General features: G+C 44.3%; 1 protein-coding gene across 3 annotated transcripts in view; it reads left to right on the top strand.

Moving 5' to 3' along the window:
* LOC6581807 (palmitoyltransferase app) overlaps positions 1–16,602 on the top strand; it is a 52,855-nt gene that overhangs the window by 22,258 nt on the left and 13,995 nt on the right. For all 3 annotated transcript variants that reach the window (XM_044009593.1, XM_044009592.1, XM_044009591.1), the window contains one exon: positions 15,162–16,546. In XM_044009593.1, the coding sequence (XP_043865528.1) occupies positions 16,356–16,546 (191 nt within the window). In that variant the 5' untranslated portion in view covers positions 15,162–16,355. The remainder of the gene's footprint in view (positions 1–15,161; positions 16,547–16,602) is intronic.

Below are 16,602 nucleotides of genomic sequence, written 5' to 3'. Positions count from 1 at the left end.
AAGCGACGCCACGCTTTTGCCGGCCAATAACCCCCAATAGCCGCCGACCCGCCATTGGGGGATAAACAGCGCTAGACGCCAGCCACCCCCCCATGTCAACCGCAGGCCGACGTATCGGACAGAATGGGACAGCACATATCACTGAGGGCATGCCATGAATGGGGCTATGAAAGATTGACTGTCCCTGTACTCTGACAAGCACTCAACTCGGCTCCACTCCACTCTACTCAACTCTCAACTCATCTATCCAATGCCGCCCACTTGCTCTGCAGCGAGTGGCGCGATGTCGCCTCGCGTCTGTCAGATAAAATGAAGTATTTGGCGAGTGTGCATGTGTGTGTGCGTATGTTCAAGACATGCGGAAAAACAAAATTCTTTTCAAACGGCAGCAGCTGCTACAGCAGCAGCAGCTGTAATAACAAATAGCAACAATAACAACAACATCATTGTTAGTGTCTGTGTTCGAAATTTATCGATAATTCGTCGCGGTTGACGCGCGCGCGCTTGCTCGCAAAAACAATGGCGCATAAATTCATGAGCTCCCAAACCGCCCGCAGCGCCGGCCATCAGTAATAATCATATATTAAAATGTATAAACTTATATATATGTATATAAATATATGTATTTATATATTGTAGTATACGATCGCTCTGAATTTTCGCCATATTTTGCGTAGCCGCAGAACAACGGCATTGACAGTTAAATAAATGACTTTCTCGGAAGGGGTGGGGAGAGGGAGGTGTGGGAAAAGTAGGGGTTGTATAATAGTCCTGGCCTCTGACTTGGGCTCCACATATTTTCTTTGTTTTTTTTCTTTTTTTTTTTTTTTGCTCGGCAAATTTATGCAAATCTCTTAAAGTAGTGCCGTCATCGGAAAAGTTGTTCGCACAGTCTTTTGACTAGTTTTGTTTGCGTTGTTGTTTTTAATGTAATAAATATAATAAGATGCCAGGATTCGTATTTCTGCGCCACAAACAGGGACAGACAATAGTTTCCTGGCTGTTCGTTGTTACTGATGCTGTTGACATGAAATCCGTTGGTTGGTCTGAGGGCAGTTTTTGTAATGTTTTCATGCTGCTGTCGGGCTCTGACTCCAAAGCTTTGTGGTAGTTTTGTTGAATAGCTTCATATTTATGCAAAGTTATGCGGCTTAAGAGATAAGTCGAAAGTTTGCTCTGACAACGGTGCGACAGACAGGCCAAGCACCGAGGCAAAGAGGGCTGGCAACAGCAGTTAAAGCAAGCAAATGCCACCAGCCACCAGGGCAACCAGACGGACCGAGCACCATCCCACAGTATAATAGAACTCTATCGATACACATGTAGAGGAGTCTGTTGGATTTGGTGTACAGTTTGATTTGCATTTCATTGAAAATGGTTTTAGGAAATTCCATTTGCAAGCAAGCCTCTTAAAGCAAGACACTCAGACCCAGGCCCAGGCTCAGCGCAGAGCAAACTTTCGAGGCTGGCTTTCAGCACTCTTAATTCGCTGTGACAAACTGTATATGGTATGTGTGTAAGCAGTATGTAGGCCAAACTTTTAACTAGTCCCACGCTGCGTATACGCATCAGAATGTAAGGCAACATAAGCCGATGCAGAAAGCGTGAGCTTGTGCAACAAAGTGCCCTCAACTAATAACTCCGGCATGCCGCTGCCACTTTAGTTAATTCCAAATTAAATATTCAAAACTTTTGGGCTTTGAGCTCGTTTTCGGGCTTGCATTTTCATTATCTGGCCAACAAAGCAAAATTTGAAAAATAGCTGCGTGCGAGCACCAGTTAAATGTAGTTACGGCAACTGCAACAACATTTACAACAACTTGCCACATGCATGCTGCCGCTTCGAAGCAGCTGTCCTCTGCTGCCTTTTAGCTTGCTGTGGCCCAGGCTCGCTCTGGCATTAGTTCCCTCTGAACTTCATTTGGCGTGGCGCGCGTAACTTGGCCAAGGCTTGCGGCACGCTTGAAGCAGGCTAAAAAATAAACTGCAACGTGACACTTGGGCGTTCATTGAATGTGGCCAAGCAGCAGAAGCATCAACAGCAGCATCACCAGATTCAGCTCCCATCTCACTGCAGAGTGGGTAAATAAACAAAGGGAGTGACAGCAGCAGAGGACTTGACTGCTGCCTGTGGCACTGGGCACTGGGCACCGGGCACAGCCACCTGCCGTTAGCATGGCCCAGCCATTGATTTGCGTCCCCTCATCTCCTGCCACTCCTGCCAGTGCTGCTCGCTGAGATACTTGAGCATCCCCTCCTCCAGCTGCCTCGCCCTGTCCGCACTTGACTGACCTCCTAAATTCGTTTAATGTTTAGTTAGGTCGCATCGGGTCGGGTTTTGTCGCTGCAGCGGTTGACAGGCTGCCCGCAGCTGCCTCCTCCAGCCTTTGCACCTTATTAATGGGCAAACTGAAGTGTACTAAATTATAATTTTTTCGCTGTCTATGCGGAACGGCGCACATTTCTTTTAATGAGTTTCGGTCCTACCGTTCTCCCTCGTTCGTTCGGCTTCAAGTGCGCTCCAAATATAATTATGAGACTTTGTTTATGCGCGGACTTTAAAGTTTACATCAATCTTCAGACTCGATAGCCATTATTCAGCTTTAGATGTTAAGGGGATCCAACGAAAGCATCAACCATTTCAGGGCTTCAATTAATTCCATAGATGGGCAAAATCTAAAGGGAATGTTGAGTTCATAAAAAAGGTTTAATTAAAATTATAAGAAGTGGACGTCTGATACTTTTTCAAGAAATATGAAAAGCGTAATTAAAATTATGAGTATAAGTTGAAGTCATGGCAAGATATAATTATTTAAACCTTTTTTGGCTTAAATATCATACCATATTCTTTTCAAAACAAAGATGTCCATACTATATTATTATTATTACATTAGAGATTATTTAATGATCGGCTTTCAATTCGAATTTTAAAAGCAGAGATGTGCATAAAATGATATGTACATAAATTATTGAAATATCTGCTTTCAGTTAGCCTATTTACAATCATTTTATTACTATTTAATGCAATATTAATTATATGCATAGGGGAATATACACTTGGCATAATATGGCTGCATTGCATTGCATTATTGAACCGAAGCCCAAAGAATTTGCATAGCGCTTTCTGCGTGAATAAGTTAATGCATGAACTCGCTAATCTAATTATAGCTCGCCCGCATTTATCTGAACTTTGATTATAAAAATAAAATGCAAATTAAATATCATTAGTATGCGCTGAATGTAATTAAATAATTTCAAACTGTGAGCACTTCGAAACGAATGAGAAATGTTTGCGGCGCAATGCATAAAAATTTTAACTGCCCGCCCGAAAGTATGCAGCGAATGAGAGTGAGAGTGGCTGCAGCTGCAGCGCTGCCGGCGTCGCTGTCACTGTCGCTGCCATCGCTGCCACTGCAATGGCCGCCATGGCGTGACCTAATAAAAAAATTATGCCAAACGAAAGCGAAAAAGCCGAATGGTAAACGGTAAATGGTAAACGGCAAAAGGACATCGAGCAGAGGGTGAGCCGACAGCGTGCAGCGAGCAGCACGGACACTGTTAATTTTACAACTGACAGCGGTTAGCGGAAATGTGATAGGGCTGCAGCGGGTGGTGCAGCAAGGGTGGCTCCTGTTCAATATGCACACTCGCCACTTATGAGATATTAAGTTGAAAACTTTGCCGCAAACTTGAGTTAAATTGAGCAAAATAATGCGGTCAATTTATAACGGAATGTGCTGCGGGTGAGGGAGGGTGGGCACGGCTGCAATCGGTTATGGGGTCTCGGCCGGTGCATATTCAATATGGAGACGATGACCGAGCCTACACACATGCTCACACACACACACACACACACACACGGTCAGCTATGTGTAATGTATATAGAGATGTTAGTGCACAAGTATGTGTCGTAGGATGTGGCAACGCCATTATTCCGGCACTTGCCCCACCGTTGGCCAGTTTGAGGCAAGCTTAAACAAAAGGAAATGGCCCGGCTGCTACTTTGTCAGTTTTCCAACTTGTTGGAAACACACGGAGAATAGCGAGCAGGGGGTGTACTTCAGCCATCCGGCTGGCTACCCTGACTGCGGATGTGCGGGCGTCCGTACCCATTCACGTCCCACCCGCTCGTCTGCTGCTGCTGCTGCTGCTGCTGCTAGTGTCATTTGGCTGTCTTTTTGGTCGCACGCAAGTTTGCCAAAGTATGGCATCAGGCACGCCCCGTTCCGCCCCACACCGTCCCGCCCAATTTATAAGGTTAATATTATAATGGAGGCTACAACTACAACGACGTGCCGCAGCTCTGAACGAGCAGCTATCGAAAGTGCAAGTGGCATTCTTGCTATTGGCAAATGACCCAATTTATAGGGCCGCATTCCGGTCAGCAGAGGACGACATGAACATGACTTAATTCCTAGCATAGCTGACATTCGGCTTTCACTTTTTAATGAGCTCTCCGATAAAGGACAGCTAGAATATTGGCCTTCTGTGGAAAAGTTGACAAGTCAAATTTTAATTAATTATTTAATTATTTAAGCATATTTATTGGGGCGAACTGCATTTGATAGCAAGTGTGAAGCTGGCGCTGTTTATCCAAAACTTATTCGTTTCTATTTGCTGCCCACACAAAGCTCAAATTCGCCAACACGTTATGCAACTCAAATTAATTACGCATGAAATTGCAATTAATTGGTTTAGGAAGTTTTGCCAAGTTTATTTTAAAGTTTCTTCTGCTGCCTCCCCGCAAAACAAGCAAGGAGCTTAAGCACTTGGTTCAACAAAAACTCGCATCCTCGCAAAAAGCAGGAGCTGGGCCAGGCAGCTGCAAGAACCGACGGCAAGTAAACAGATAAACGGCAACGAAATCTTGCGAAAGCAAAAACATCAACAACCAGCAGCAGAATGAGTGAATGAAAGAGATAGATAGTGAGTTAGAGTGAGAGAGAGATAGAGAAGCAGAGAACAGACGGGTTAAAAACAATGGCGCAGGCAACGGCAATAAAAATGGCGCACAAGTTCAACCACGTGGCACGTGGCACGTGAGTCCGAGGGCCAGAAAATGTTTATTTGGGTCCTTTGCTGAGTTGTGTGTGCGTGTGTGTGTGTGTGTAGGCCATGCACAGCACAGCACATGCAGAGCCAAAGCAAAAACAACAATAGCAACACACACACACACACATGAACACCAACTCGAGGGAGGACTGTCACAGTAACCTAGATAGATGCACAAATTTCACCCAAAATGTGCCACTTTCGCTTTGACCCAGAGCCGTGGCAAGCGAAGGGCGGCCAGCCGGCTGTGCAGTGCTGCGTTTGGGGGTCAATGTGTCGGTCGGCGGAGATGCAACAACAACAGCTGCAGCAGCAGAAGCAGCAGCGATGGCAGCAGCTGAAAGCCATATAAGAAATCATGCTTGAAATATTATACTCGTACATTGCGGTTAAAGTGCGCAGCCCAAGGAGCTCTGCCAGCAGCTAAATTGCAGCCATGCGTCACACACACACACACACACGCTGGCTATTGTTGTCATGCCTATATATATATGTATATATAAGAGTGTATGTGTGTTTGTGTAATACATGCAGCGTTGTCATGTCTGCTGCCTGGCTTTAACAAATGGTTTGATTTTCTGCTTAAGCCAGCAGCGGCAGCGCTCTGCGCCGACCCAATGCCCGGTTCGAGTCCCTGTCCGTTGTCCAATGCCAAGTTGAACAAGCTACCTTTGGGAAATTTTTTAAATGACACCAATTTATTTAGTATTCCTATGTATGTATGTGTATGTATATATACACGTGTCTGCGTGTGTGTGTTTGTGTGTTTTGCGGCTAGCAAGGATTGCAGCCAAGGCCTCAAACCCAAATATTTAATTTCGTTCGCAATCGCGTTTGTTGACATTCGACTCGGCACCCAAAATGCCATGTCAAAGGCGCATGTTCACGCATAAATAACTCTCGGCATTTGCCTTTGAACCCAAAATTGGTATTTGCAAATTTGTGGGCCAGGGCTAAATAAAAATCATTTAGCTCTCTCATTATTCAAATATGTATTTTTGCTAAATTACAATCTAAATGAACTCAAGTCAAGATTGGTTATCTTATAATTCAGATTTCTGATTTGTGAGTGGAGTAAGTCTTTGGAGTTGTTCTCTGTATCAAGAGGCATCTTAAATTAATTATGCAAAGTGCGACCTAATCCAACAACAGCAAGAAGGACCTGTCATGCTAAAGGACCTAAATGCCCTACCCTGGGTTCACGCTGACTTAACCTTTTTTGATGGCGTTATAAACGTGCTAAAAATAAACAATTTGCGTCGCATTTTAGACCCATTGTTGCCTTTGCTATTGTTTCCTGGCATTTGCGTGTATTTTGTATATTTTGGCAAAGCCATCTGACACTTGGCGTGTAAATATTTTATGTAATTTATTCCTAGGGGACGGACCCTCTGATTTGGGTTGGCAATTAGCAAAGCTTCGACTTTTTGTCCTCTTTTTTCTGGTTTCTGGGCTCTGCTGGGCGTGAGCCTCAAGCTGAAGGGTTTATTAATATGTATTCAATGATGATGACGGAGCTTAGGCCAAAGAACTCGAGTATTTTGTTGGTTTACTCAAGGCTTAGGCTGACTTTTAGTTAAGCTGTTGACCACGAATACAAATTCCTGCCGCCGGTTCGTGGCCCTTCGGTCTCTAAGCGTTTTATGAGTATTCATGGAAGTCATCAAGCCGTTGAGTTCTTCACACAATCATTTCCTATTTACCCTCTGTAGTCGCCCTTTGGCCCGGCATTTAGTCGTTAGCTAACCGCTAGAGGTCAATCCAATTATAGCACCTCTAGCAGTTTTTGGTTAGCCAACATCACTGACAACGTGGCATCTAACCCACTGTGCCCTGCCAGAGCCAAAATGTCACGTGTAACTCATGGCAAATGGCTGAAACACCTCTGACCTGCTCAGCTGCTCCAGTTCGAGTTGGTCCAGCTTCACACAGAGCCAAAGAGCGGCTAAAAAGCTTTTCGCCCGCATCAGTTTTTCTCTTTTGGCCGCGCTAGCACTCAAATGAGTCAACAGTTTGTGGCCACCGACGTTTGCCCCGGGTTTTGTTTTTCTTTGGCTTTCATTTTTTTGTTTTTTTTTTTTTTTTTTGTCTCGAGGCTTGGGTGTGATGGTGTCCTGGTCGGCTGCCCGATTGGCTTCCAGCGCGACGCGTTGCAGACGCGACTTGACGCTTGGCTAAACTCCAATGTGCTCGTCTGGCCATACGGATACGCAAGCCATCCAGCATTCAGCATCTAGCATCCAGCATGCAGCATGCAGCAAGTCGAGCTGAATTTATTGTTTTTGTTGTGCGGAATTAAATAAAAATTGAATTATGTTTATATCCGCCAGTTGATGTTATTGTTGGCACCATAATAACGCGCATTGTTTGCGCTCTCTTTCTCTGTCACCCTGCTCTGCGTGTATTTGCATTGTCCGTCCGGATGACTCTATGTCGCTGTGGATCTGTGGATCCGTGTCTGTCTGCGGCTGTGGCTGCCTTTGCTTGTGCCCGCACTTCGAGTGTTTTTCATTTTGCATAATAAATTGCATTTTCCATGCCAGTGAGTCTCCATTGCCAGCCCCCCGCCGCCGCCTCTACTCCGACTCGGCTCCGTTTTGGTTTGCCTGTGGAAATGCGATTCTCAACTCCGCATCCGAGTTTGTATTTGCCACGTGCTTTGTGCTTTGCTCTTTTTACGGCATCTGTGCGCGCTGTTTTGCATTAATCTCATTTCATTGCCTGTGCGCTCAAACAACTTTTGGCTCCATGGCTAACCCTTTAAGGAGCTGCAAATTGAAGTCGTAAATCTGGGCGGGCCACCCACACTTTACGCTTGCACGCGCTAAATCAATTTGCTCTTTCAGCTTCAAGCTCGGCTGGCATCGTGGGGCGCACACCTTTATAGCCGTCGCCTGTTCACCTGCTCAGCGGCTCACCTGTGCCACCTCTTCGTCTCGTCAGTCACTTTCCAAGTGCATGCTGCTCCGTTAAATGATTTTCATGAGCTTAACGAAGTGGCTTTTCTGACTCATAGTCTTCACCTATGGAGACCCCAACAACAACTGCATCCATCTTGAGGCAAGCCGGAAACTGAGCCACTCAATGCCTAGTGAAAGTGACTATTAAATACCCTAAGCAGAGGATAGTCTTAATTACTTAGCTATGGAAATTTAATAGGAATGAGAAATGAATGAATGAGCTAGCATTTATTAAGAAATGAATCAAAGTCTGACTAGATTATTTTTGTATATCTACACTCCGAAGAGCGTTAACAGTTAAATCTGTTAGCTTGTTTATTGAATGAGCTACTAAAGCACGCTTATCGCATATAAAATGCTACTCAACAATTTCACTTTTTAAAGTCCTTTAAACTCCCTTTAAGACGCCCGGCCTAATGTGCCCATTCACACAAAGGGCAGGACGGCGTTGCTTATTCATGTCGCTGATTTTGATGTCCTTTGAGGCTTACACGACAATGTTGAAAAAGTTGTGTGTCCCTTCTGTCTCCCTGTCTTGCCGTCCGTTTCGGCGCGTATGCCTGGCGGAAACAATAGATTTTTGAGTGTTGCCACTTTGTTTTACAATTTTATTGCGCGAAATTTTGAGCAACAGCGTCAACAAAAAGCGGGCCCAACAACAGCAACAGCAGCAACAACAACAGCTACAACAGCCATAAAAACCTAGTAGCTGCTTCAAAGAGTTGCCCTTTTCGCTATGTCTGCGTGTGCGTGTGTGTGTGTGTGTGAATGAGTGAGTGAGTGAGTGAGTGTTGGGTGGAGGGTGTTGGGGATTGCTGTGTGGCTGCCTCGTTTGATGCGCACATTTGAGCAATTTTTGTGATGCGTTGTTTTTGTTTGTGGTGCGTGGCGCGTGCCAAAATTGGCTAAACGTGAGTGGCTTTCACTTCCAACTGGCTGCCCGGCGCCCGTTAAGGCAAATTCTTGCAGCGTGCATCATCAATCATGCCGACGTTTGCCGTTTGCCGTTTGCGCTTTGAAGTTTTGTTTAATCAGCCGAATTATGTGCCACTAACGAGCAGACATCTATTATAGAAATTTATATATATATATAGATGTAAATTTAGGCTACTTGGACGTTTGTTGTCCTGTTAGCAACTCAAATTGCTGGCCCATGCAGAAAACTTGCAGTTGCACAAAACTCAAACAAAGCCTGTCAACAACATGTTGCAGAACAAAAGGCATCAGGCCATTGTGCTGCAGCTTCAGCTGCAACTGCTGGCTGAAACAGAAGAGCCACCACACCACTGGCAACTAGCTAGCTGGCAATATGGCAAGCTGGCAAGCTGGCAAGCAAACAAGCTAACAGGACAAACAAGCGCCACATAAAATCTGTATGGACGCAGTTGACAAATGGCGTTTTGGTCATAATGCCGTCGCAGCTGGTGGCGCAGAACTAGCCCCATCCTCATCCTCATCATCATCGTCATTATCATCTAGGCGGTGGCTAACACATGTTTGTGTCAGTCTCTCTATATGTATGTATGTGTGTGTGTGCATCAGTTGCAGACGCGCCGCAGCCGCCGTTCGCTCATAAAACTAAATTTCTAAACAATCTGCGTTTGGCAATCTTCGAGGCGCTGCTTGCGCCGCAGTCGCAGCTGGCGTCGCTGCTGCGCAACTTTATTGAAATGTTTGGCAGTTTTTCGTGTCGTGCTCAATTTGTGTCACATATATGCATAAAGACACTCACAGCCACACACACACACACAGCCCGATTTGATATTACGTATATGGCTTTGCAATTTTGATTTTTGCAATTTTGCCATTGCATACTTTTTAGGGCCGCTGCAGCATGTAAAACAAAGTTTTTGATTACGGCACAAACTGTGCCACATGCCACACATTTCACATGTGCATCTGTGCTTAGGTGTGTGTGTGTGTGTGCGAGTGTGCGTGTGAGTGTCTTACATAGGCAATTCATTGATTTTTGATTGAAATTTAATTGAATCATAATTCAATATCTCAAAGGCGCCTGGAGCCTTGAGTGTATCATCAAATGTAAGGAGCCGAAGGAGCCGCTGCCAGTGTGAAATTGCAAGTGAGGCATTCAGGCGTAAATGGAATAGCCAATGGCCATTCAGGCAATACGATTCGCATCAGAACGATGCCAAATCGATGATAAATAAAAGCTTGTTATAAGCAATAATCCAAAGCATAGCAGCCAAACAAGTCGTTTGTAAAAATCTCTCAAGAACGCCGTCGACTCGAATCTTGTGCTCTGTGTTGAGCACGTGGGCGTGGCAGTGGCAGCGGCAGCGCGTGCGAGATAAGCAAACAGCCAGCAGCTGAATACACATTTGCACATAATAGATATTGAGCTATAGCTACATACATATATATAAATACATCTATAGATTTGTGTGTGGGTAATGTGCTTGATTGTATTATATAAGTAAAGCGAAAGTGTTTCTGAAGAGCGCCAGCAGCAGATTGAAGCAAATGTTGCCCAACACGCAGCCAGGTAACAGGCAACAACACTCCTCTATTCGATGGCATCTAATGCACAGTTCAAATAACACTCAAGGCTCGTTGTCCTCCTTTCGCTTATCGGAATACACTTTGCATTGCCAGCGCAGGTTAATAGCCGTTTATGTATCCATTATAGGTATTATCTTATCTTAAAGCACATTTCGTGTTCTCTGTTGTCGCTGCAATTTCGTGCTTAATTTATGAACACGACGGCTATTTATATTCGTGTTTAATTAAAAATTATGAAAAACATTTTGAACAGCAATATGCTCTCTTAATAAGAGAGAGCGAGCAAATAAAGTTTTTGCACAAAATGCTGATGCTGTATTTCAAAGCAGCTCTAAAGAGTTTTCATTTATGGTTTTTTTTTTTGTTTTTTTTTTTTTTTTTTTGGAGGGTTTTCCTTTTCAATTGGGTTAAGCTCAGCTTTCTGCGTGTGCGCTCGCTCTAAGCGTTCATAATGGAACAACGACAACAACAAAATAAATACCCTACTGAACGTGTCCATAAATTGAATTATATTGAAAATGTTTGCCACGGCCACGAAAAAAAGCAACAACTATATTTCCCGTTTATTATATTTCCTGAAAATATTTTGTGCCATGAGAAACTTTGTGTGTGATTTTTACTATTTAATATTTTTAACACATTTAATATTTTTAATATTGTGTACAAAATTTCAATTTTGTTTAGTATAACAATTGTCAAGGATTTCGCCCGGTGGTGATTGTAAATTAACGGCAACAGAGATAAGAAATCGGACAACAATTGCGGAAAGTTTGTGAGAAGGCAAAACCAAACGGCAATTAATTTAATGCGCCTCAATGGGCATTGCAGAGATAAAGAAGGAATCGGAGGCTGGGGCTGGGCTGGGGCTGGGGTATCACATCCGCAAATAGAAATAGAGCGAAACGAATGCCCCACAGTTCATCAGCGAGAAATAGTTGAATAGTTTCGGACTACACAAACTGAAACCGAAACTGAAACCAATGGCAAATGGACAAAAAAAAGTTTCGCCATCTGCCAAATGGACAGGAATTTCGAAATTAAAGCAAAACAATGCCCAAAGATTAACAACAGATACTAGCACACAGACTAACTATCACACACACACACACACATACGCGACAACGGATAAAATTTGCTGGTTTACTAGCATCGCAGCGAAAGTTTCCCTTTGTCTCATACCCTGTAAAGTGAAATGAGAAAAAGTAATGCCTGGTACTTGTCTGAACTAGTCAGATTTAGTTTATTTATGTACATAAATATTTATATAGATAATCCTTATTTGCTATTCAATGACTTGCAGGACATCTGCTAGTCCATCACAGCGGCTTAGCTAACTTAGCTTGCCTGTTTTTGTCTTTGTTTGTCTGTTTGTGTCCATGTGAAAGGCAGTGAAATAAAATGTGCTGCAAAACGCGGACCAAACGCTGATGGCAACGGCAGCGATGACCACGGCGGCGTCGGCAACGATTACAACGCCGGAGAAACTCACGCCAAACAACAAAAGCAATCTAAGTAAATGTATTAGTGTGTGGGTGTGTGTGTGTGTGTGTGTGTGTGCGTGTTTGTGTGTCTGCTCTGCGCTCAACGGTTTGCTGCATTAACGGAATTGAACGCCATGTCGGAAGCGAGGAAATGTTTGTGCTGTTTCAACGGAATTGTTATAAATATGTTCTCAGATTTTGGTCTCGCCTGCGTCTGTGTGTGTGTGGGTGGGTGGGTGTACTGCCATGCTGCATCATGCTTACGTCCACGTTTAGCCAGTTTGTCACAATCAGCAGTATTCTAAAGGATATAAAATTGAATAGAAACTAAATTATGTGATGTGATTTAGATTCCATTATGATATAGCACTGGACCCAGTTATGAAAATAATTACCATATGTTGGATTAGATGTGGAATATATTGCGGAGCATAACTTAATGCTGACTCTTCGTTTTATACTTGGATCACTGTTAAATATTCCTCTCTTTCGCTTTACTTGAAGATATTTTTCATAATCTAAATTTTCTTCTTACTTAACTGTAATGATATCAAAGTCTATATATATGTATGTATTTTATTTATTTCACACTCCATAAATATTTCCATAAAATTCTTTCAATCAATTGCCAATCTATGTAATTATTGTAGAGATATCAAATAAGCCTAATGATCGACTAATTGGGTAAGAGAGACCTGACCAGCATGATTATTATGCAAGTTAATGGGCATGAAATGCCGGCTGATTGCGTATTCCAAGCGATTGCTTCACAAACAGTGCGAATAATGTGAGTGTGAGTGTGAGTAGTGTGAGTGTGAGTGTGAGTAGTGTAAGTTCGTATCAGATCGTGGATTACAGCTGCTGTCTTGATTGCCAACTTCTAGGCATCTGCCTGGTACTCATGAAAGTTGCTTGCAACACTTGCCGCAGCTAAAGCAACTTAAACTGCCGCGTACTTACACACACATACACATACATACAGCCACACTCATAGCTCTCTCTCAATCCACTCTCCTCTACTTGACTCTACTCACTATTCATTTGCAGGCTAGCCGAGGCATTAATATGTCTATGTGTGTGAGTGTGTGTGTGTGTGTGCTTTGTTTGTTTGCGTAATAAGTGGAGGGCGGTGCAAATGGTTTTGAGGCGTGTTGCGTAAATGAATAAGCGCAGTCGAGCGCAGAGAGAGGCTGAGTCTCGCCCGGCGACCGAGTCAGAGTTGGACACGTGGCAGGCGGGCGAGTGCACTTGCCGCATGCGAGTGAATGCCAGCAGAACATAATGTTGAGTGTGCTCGCCATGCATGCGTATGAGTAACGCTAACGGTTAGTGAAAGTGTGAGTGAGTGTATGTGTGTGTGTGTGTGCGCGCTGTTTGTAGCATCAAGTGCACGCTGTGTGGCGTTCAAGTGTTTGATGTATTACAAAATATACGACACGCATACGCATACGGAGTCACAGCTGCAATTACAATGCCAAGTGCTTAACAGTACCCAAGTAAGAAAGAGAGAGAGTAACTAATATCTGTCTACGTATGCCCTCTCTCTCTCTCTTTCTCCCTCTCTCTCTTCGCTTGCTTGTTATTATTTAATAATACAAACATGTGCGCGACCCGCTGTTGTCTTTTGTTTTATTACATTAATAAACATAAAATTGGCATATTGTTTGCATTCGTGTGGCCCACACACATAACACACACGCACACTTAGTCAGATACTCATGCACACTCCTGCAGGCATGTGTAGACATAGTCAATGGCTGTTTCCGCTCTGCCCGCTGGCCCCTATTGAATTGCCGTAAGTGGCCATTTATTTACATATTTGCGTTGAGCTCGGCGTCGCGTTTGCCAAGTGCTACTCAACCTTGCAGCGTCGTCGTTGTTGTTGTTGTTGTTGCTGTTGCTGCTGCTGCTGCTGTTTTATTGTTATTGTTTTGCCATACTCGATTGTTGTTGTTGCTGTTGTTATTATTATTGTTGTCACTGGCACTTTGCGTCATTTTGTGCAATTTATGAGTTTATTGACTGTTTTGTGCATGAGGCGAAATCTGACAATCAAACTGCGTTTGTTGTGGCTGCCACTAATTGTCGCCACTCGTTAGTTGTGCCACAGATTATAGACAGACACACACACACGTACGTATGCATATGTATGTAAAGTTCTTTTCTCTCTCTCTCTTTCTCTCTCTCTCTCGCTCTAGCTATTCCCGTTGCCATAGCTTTAATTGCAGCTCAATTTGCATAAACTTGGCGCTATACGAAACTCGCTATTTGCCGCTGCCACAGTTCCTCTGGCACTTTTAATGGACGACGTGCGCCTAATTAACGTAGAACAGCAATGGCAATGTCTCTGCCACGCCTGCCGACCCAGGCACGCCCCTCTCGCTGGCTCTGCTCATTCCATTTGCTGTTGTTGTTTGCATGTGTGCTAGTTTATGGCGTTCTCTATGTCTGTTTGCCTTAAGATAACAATTGCCAACACAGAGACAGAGAGAGAGAGAGAGAGAGGGAAAGAGCTAGCGAAAATCGCAATTGTACAACGGTGCGTATGGTTAACTTTATTAGCGAAATTTATGTGGCAGCCGAAAACGCGAGGATGTACAGCGAGTAAGCGCATTACAGTTGCAACAGCAATGAATGTGCGTGTGTGTGTGTATGTGTGTGTATTTGTGTTGTCAACCTAATTCGCTTAATTTATGGACTGTTTATGCACTGTGCATCTACTTATCCAAAATAATAGATATATATTACAAAATGAAATTGATGACGCCAGTATTTTATCTGCCAGCCAATCTAGTTGCTTATTCAGAACACAAACAAGTTGTCCCATTCAACAAACGACCGTTATGATGAGCCAATGAGTAATTTGAATAACTCACTTGACTGTGTGCATTCATTCATTTAGACAGACAGACAAATGGAGTAGTAGAATGGAATAGAGCAAACGAAAATACGAACGAAGAGAACTTCGTCCAGAAATGTAGTATTAAAAAAACATTTGCTAGCGTCTACTTGTTCTTTTTTCTTTTGTTTGGATTCCTTTTGGCGCTTTTGCCAAAGTTCTTCTTAATCAAAATAACTTAATGATTATATTTGCTTTCACCCGCTCTCAGTTTCTAATTCAATGCACGGTTCGGTCTTCTCTTTACAGCACCGCAGCAGCTGCGTCGATTTGAGCTGGCTTTGGGGCGCCGGGCAACGTGCAGCGGATAATTGAATCATAAACGGACGGGCGGACAGACGAATCTCGGAGCGAATTGCAGGCAATGTTAACAAAGCCAAGCGAATAATTGTTGCAGAGAGCGCCAGGACGACGACCAAGACGCAGACGAAGGCGAAGACGAAGACGAGGAGTAAGCGCAGCGGGCGGCTAAAAGGCGGGAGGCTAAGAAATGACAGCCGCGCTGCTTTAATTAAAGCTGCGCGCGGATGAGGCGCGTGGAGCGGCCAGAGCAGCAAGAGCGAAAGCGAGAGAGTGGGCAGACGAGCGAGCGAGCGAGCGAGAAAGAGAGAAGGGAAACGCAATGTGGCTGATGCCGCCGCGAACTGTGCACAACAGAACAAAGTGGACGAAATTGCTTTTGGAATTGAATGAGCGTTTACCGGACGCGGGCATATAGACAGCGCGAGCAGACATTCATTTTGATTACATTTTACCTTTTACACTGTGCTACACGAACTGACACACGCAACTGAGAAATTAGTCGAAAACAAGAAAACAAGAAAACACGATAAAAGCAAAGCAAAGCCAGCCAAGTGGAAGCCAAGGACCAACTACCAAATAGAAGCGAAAGTTTTCGGCTAAAACTGTGCTGTTGAATTTAACGCATGAATTAATCGCCAACGGGGCGCACTTGCAACTATTGGGCGTGGCAACAGAGCCAACTGGGAAATTTGCATGACTCTGGCCCTGGAAGAAGTTGCCGCCATTGCCGCCATTGCCGCCCATCAACAGCTACACATGAGCACGCCGCTGTGACACGACGAGCAAAAGCAGGCGAGGAGGCATCGGTCACAATTTCGATTCGTCAACTATAGCAACGAGAGCAGCAGCCACAGCAGTTTCTAAAGTGTCAGCGTTTGTCCATTAACGCAACTGGGCAGGCTCGCAACGAATTGGCTTCATCACCACCACCAAACCGCACGATCCCCGGACAACGTTGGCCCACATTAGCAGCACCAACAGCTGCATAAGAAGAAGCAGCAGCAGCAGCATCAGCAGCGACAACGGCAATAGCAATCTCCTCTTGTTACTGCAACTCGAAAGATAACCCATTGGAGCCACCCACAAGCAGCCGAAATCATTCCCCACTCCTAATCCAAACTCGTAACCAGCAGCGATCCAATGAATCTGCTCTGCTGTTGTTGTTGCAGTAACATGGCACCAAACCAGCGCGTCACACGCAAATGGGAACTGTTTGCCGGACGCAATAAATTCTACTGCGATGGATTGCTAATGTCCGCACCGCACACGGGTGTCTTTTACTTGACGTGCATCCTGATTACTGGCACCAGTGCCCTCTTCTTTGCCTTCGAGTGAGTATCCGATGCATGTATATTCAGACAGTCCACAACGAATTGCGTGTTTCAGT

Source organism: Drosophila mojavensis, unplaced genomic scaffold (genome assembly GCF_018153725.1).
Source record: "Drosophila mojavensis isolate 15081-1352.22 unplaced genomic scaffold, ASM1815372v1 contig_74, whole genome shotgun sequence".
NCBI classification, from domain to species: Eukaryota; Metazoa; Arthropoda; class Insecta; order Diptera; family Drosophilidae; genus Drosophila; species Drosophila mojavensis.
The sequence above is the reverse complement of the archived record's forward strand: the minus strand, read 5'-3'. Positions and strand labels throughout refer to the sequence as shown.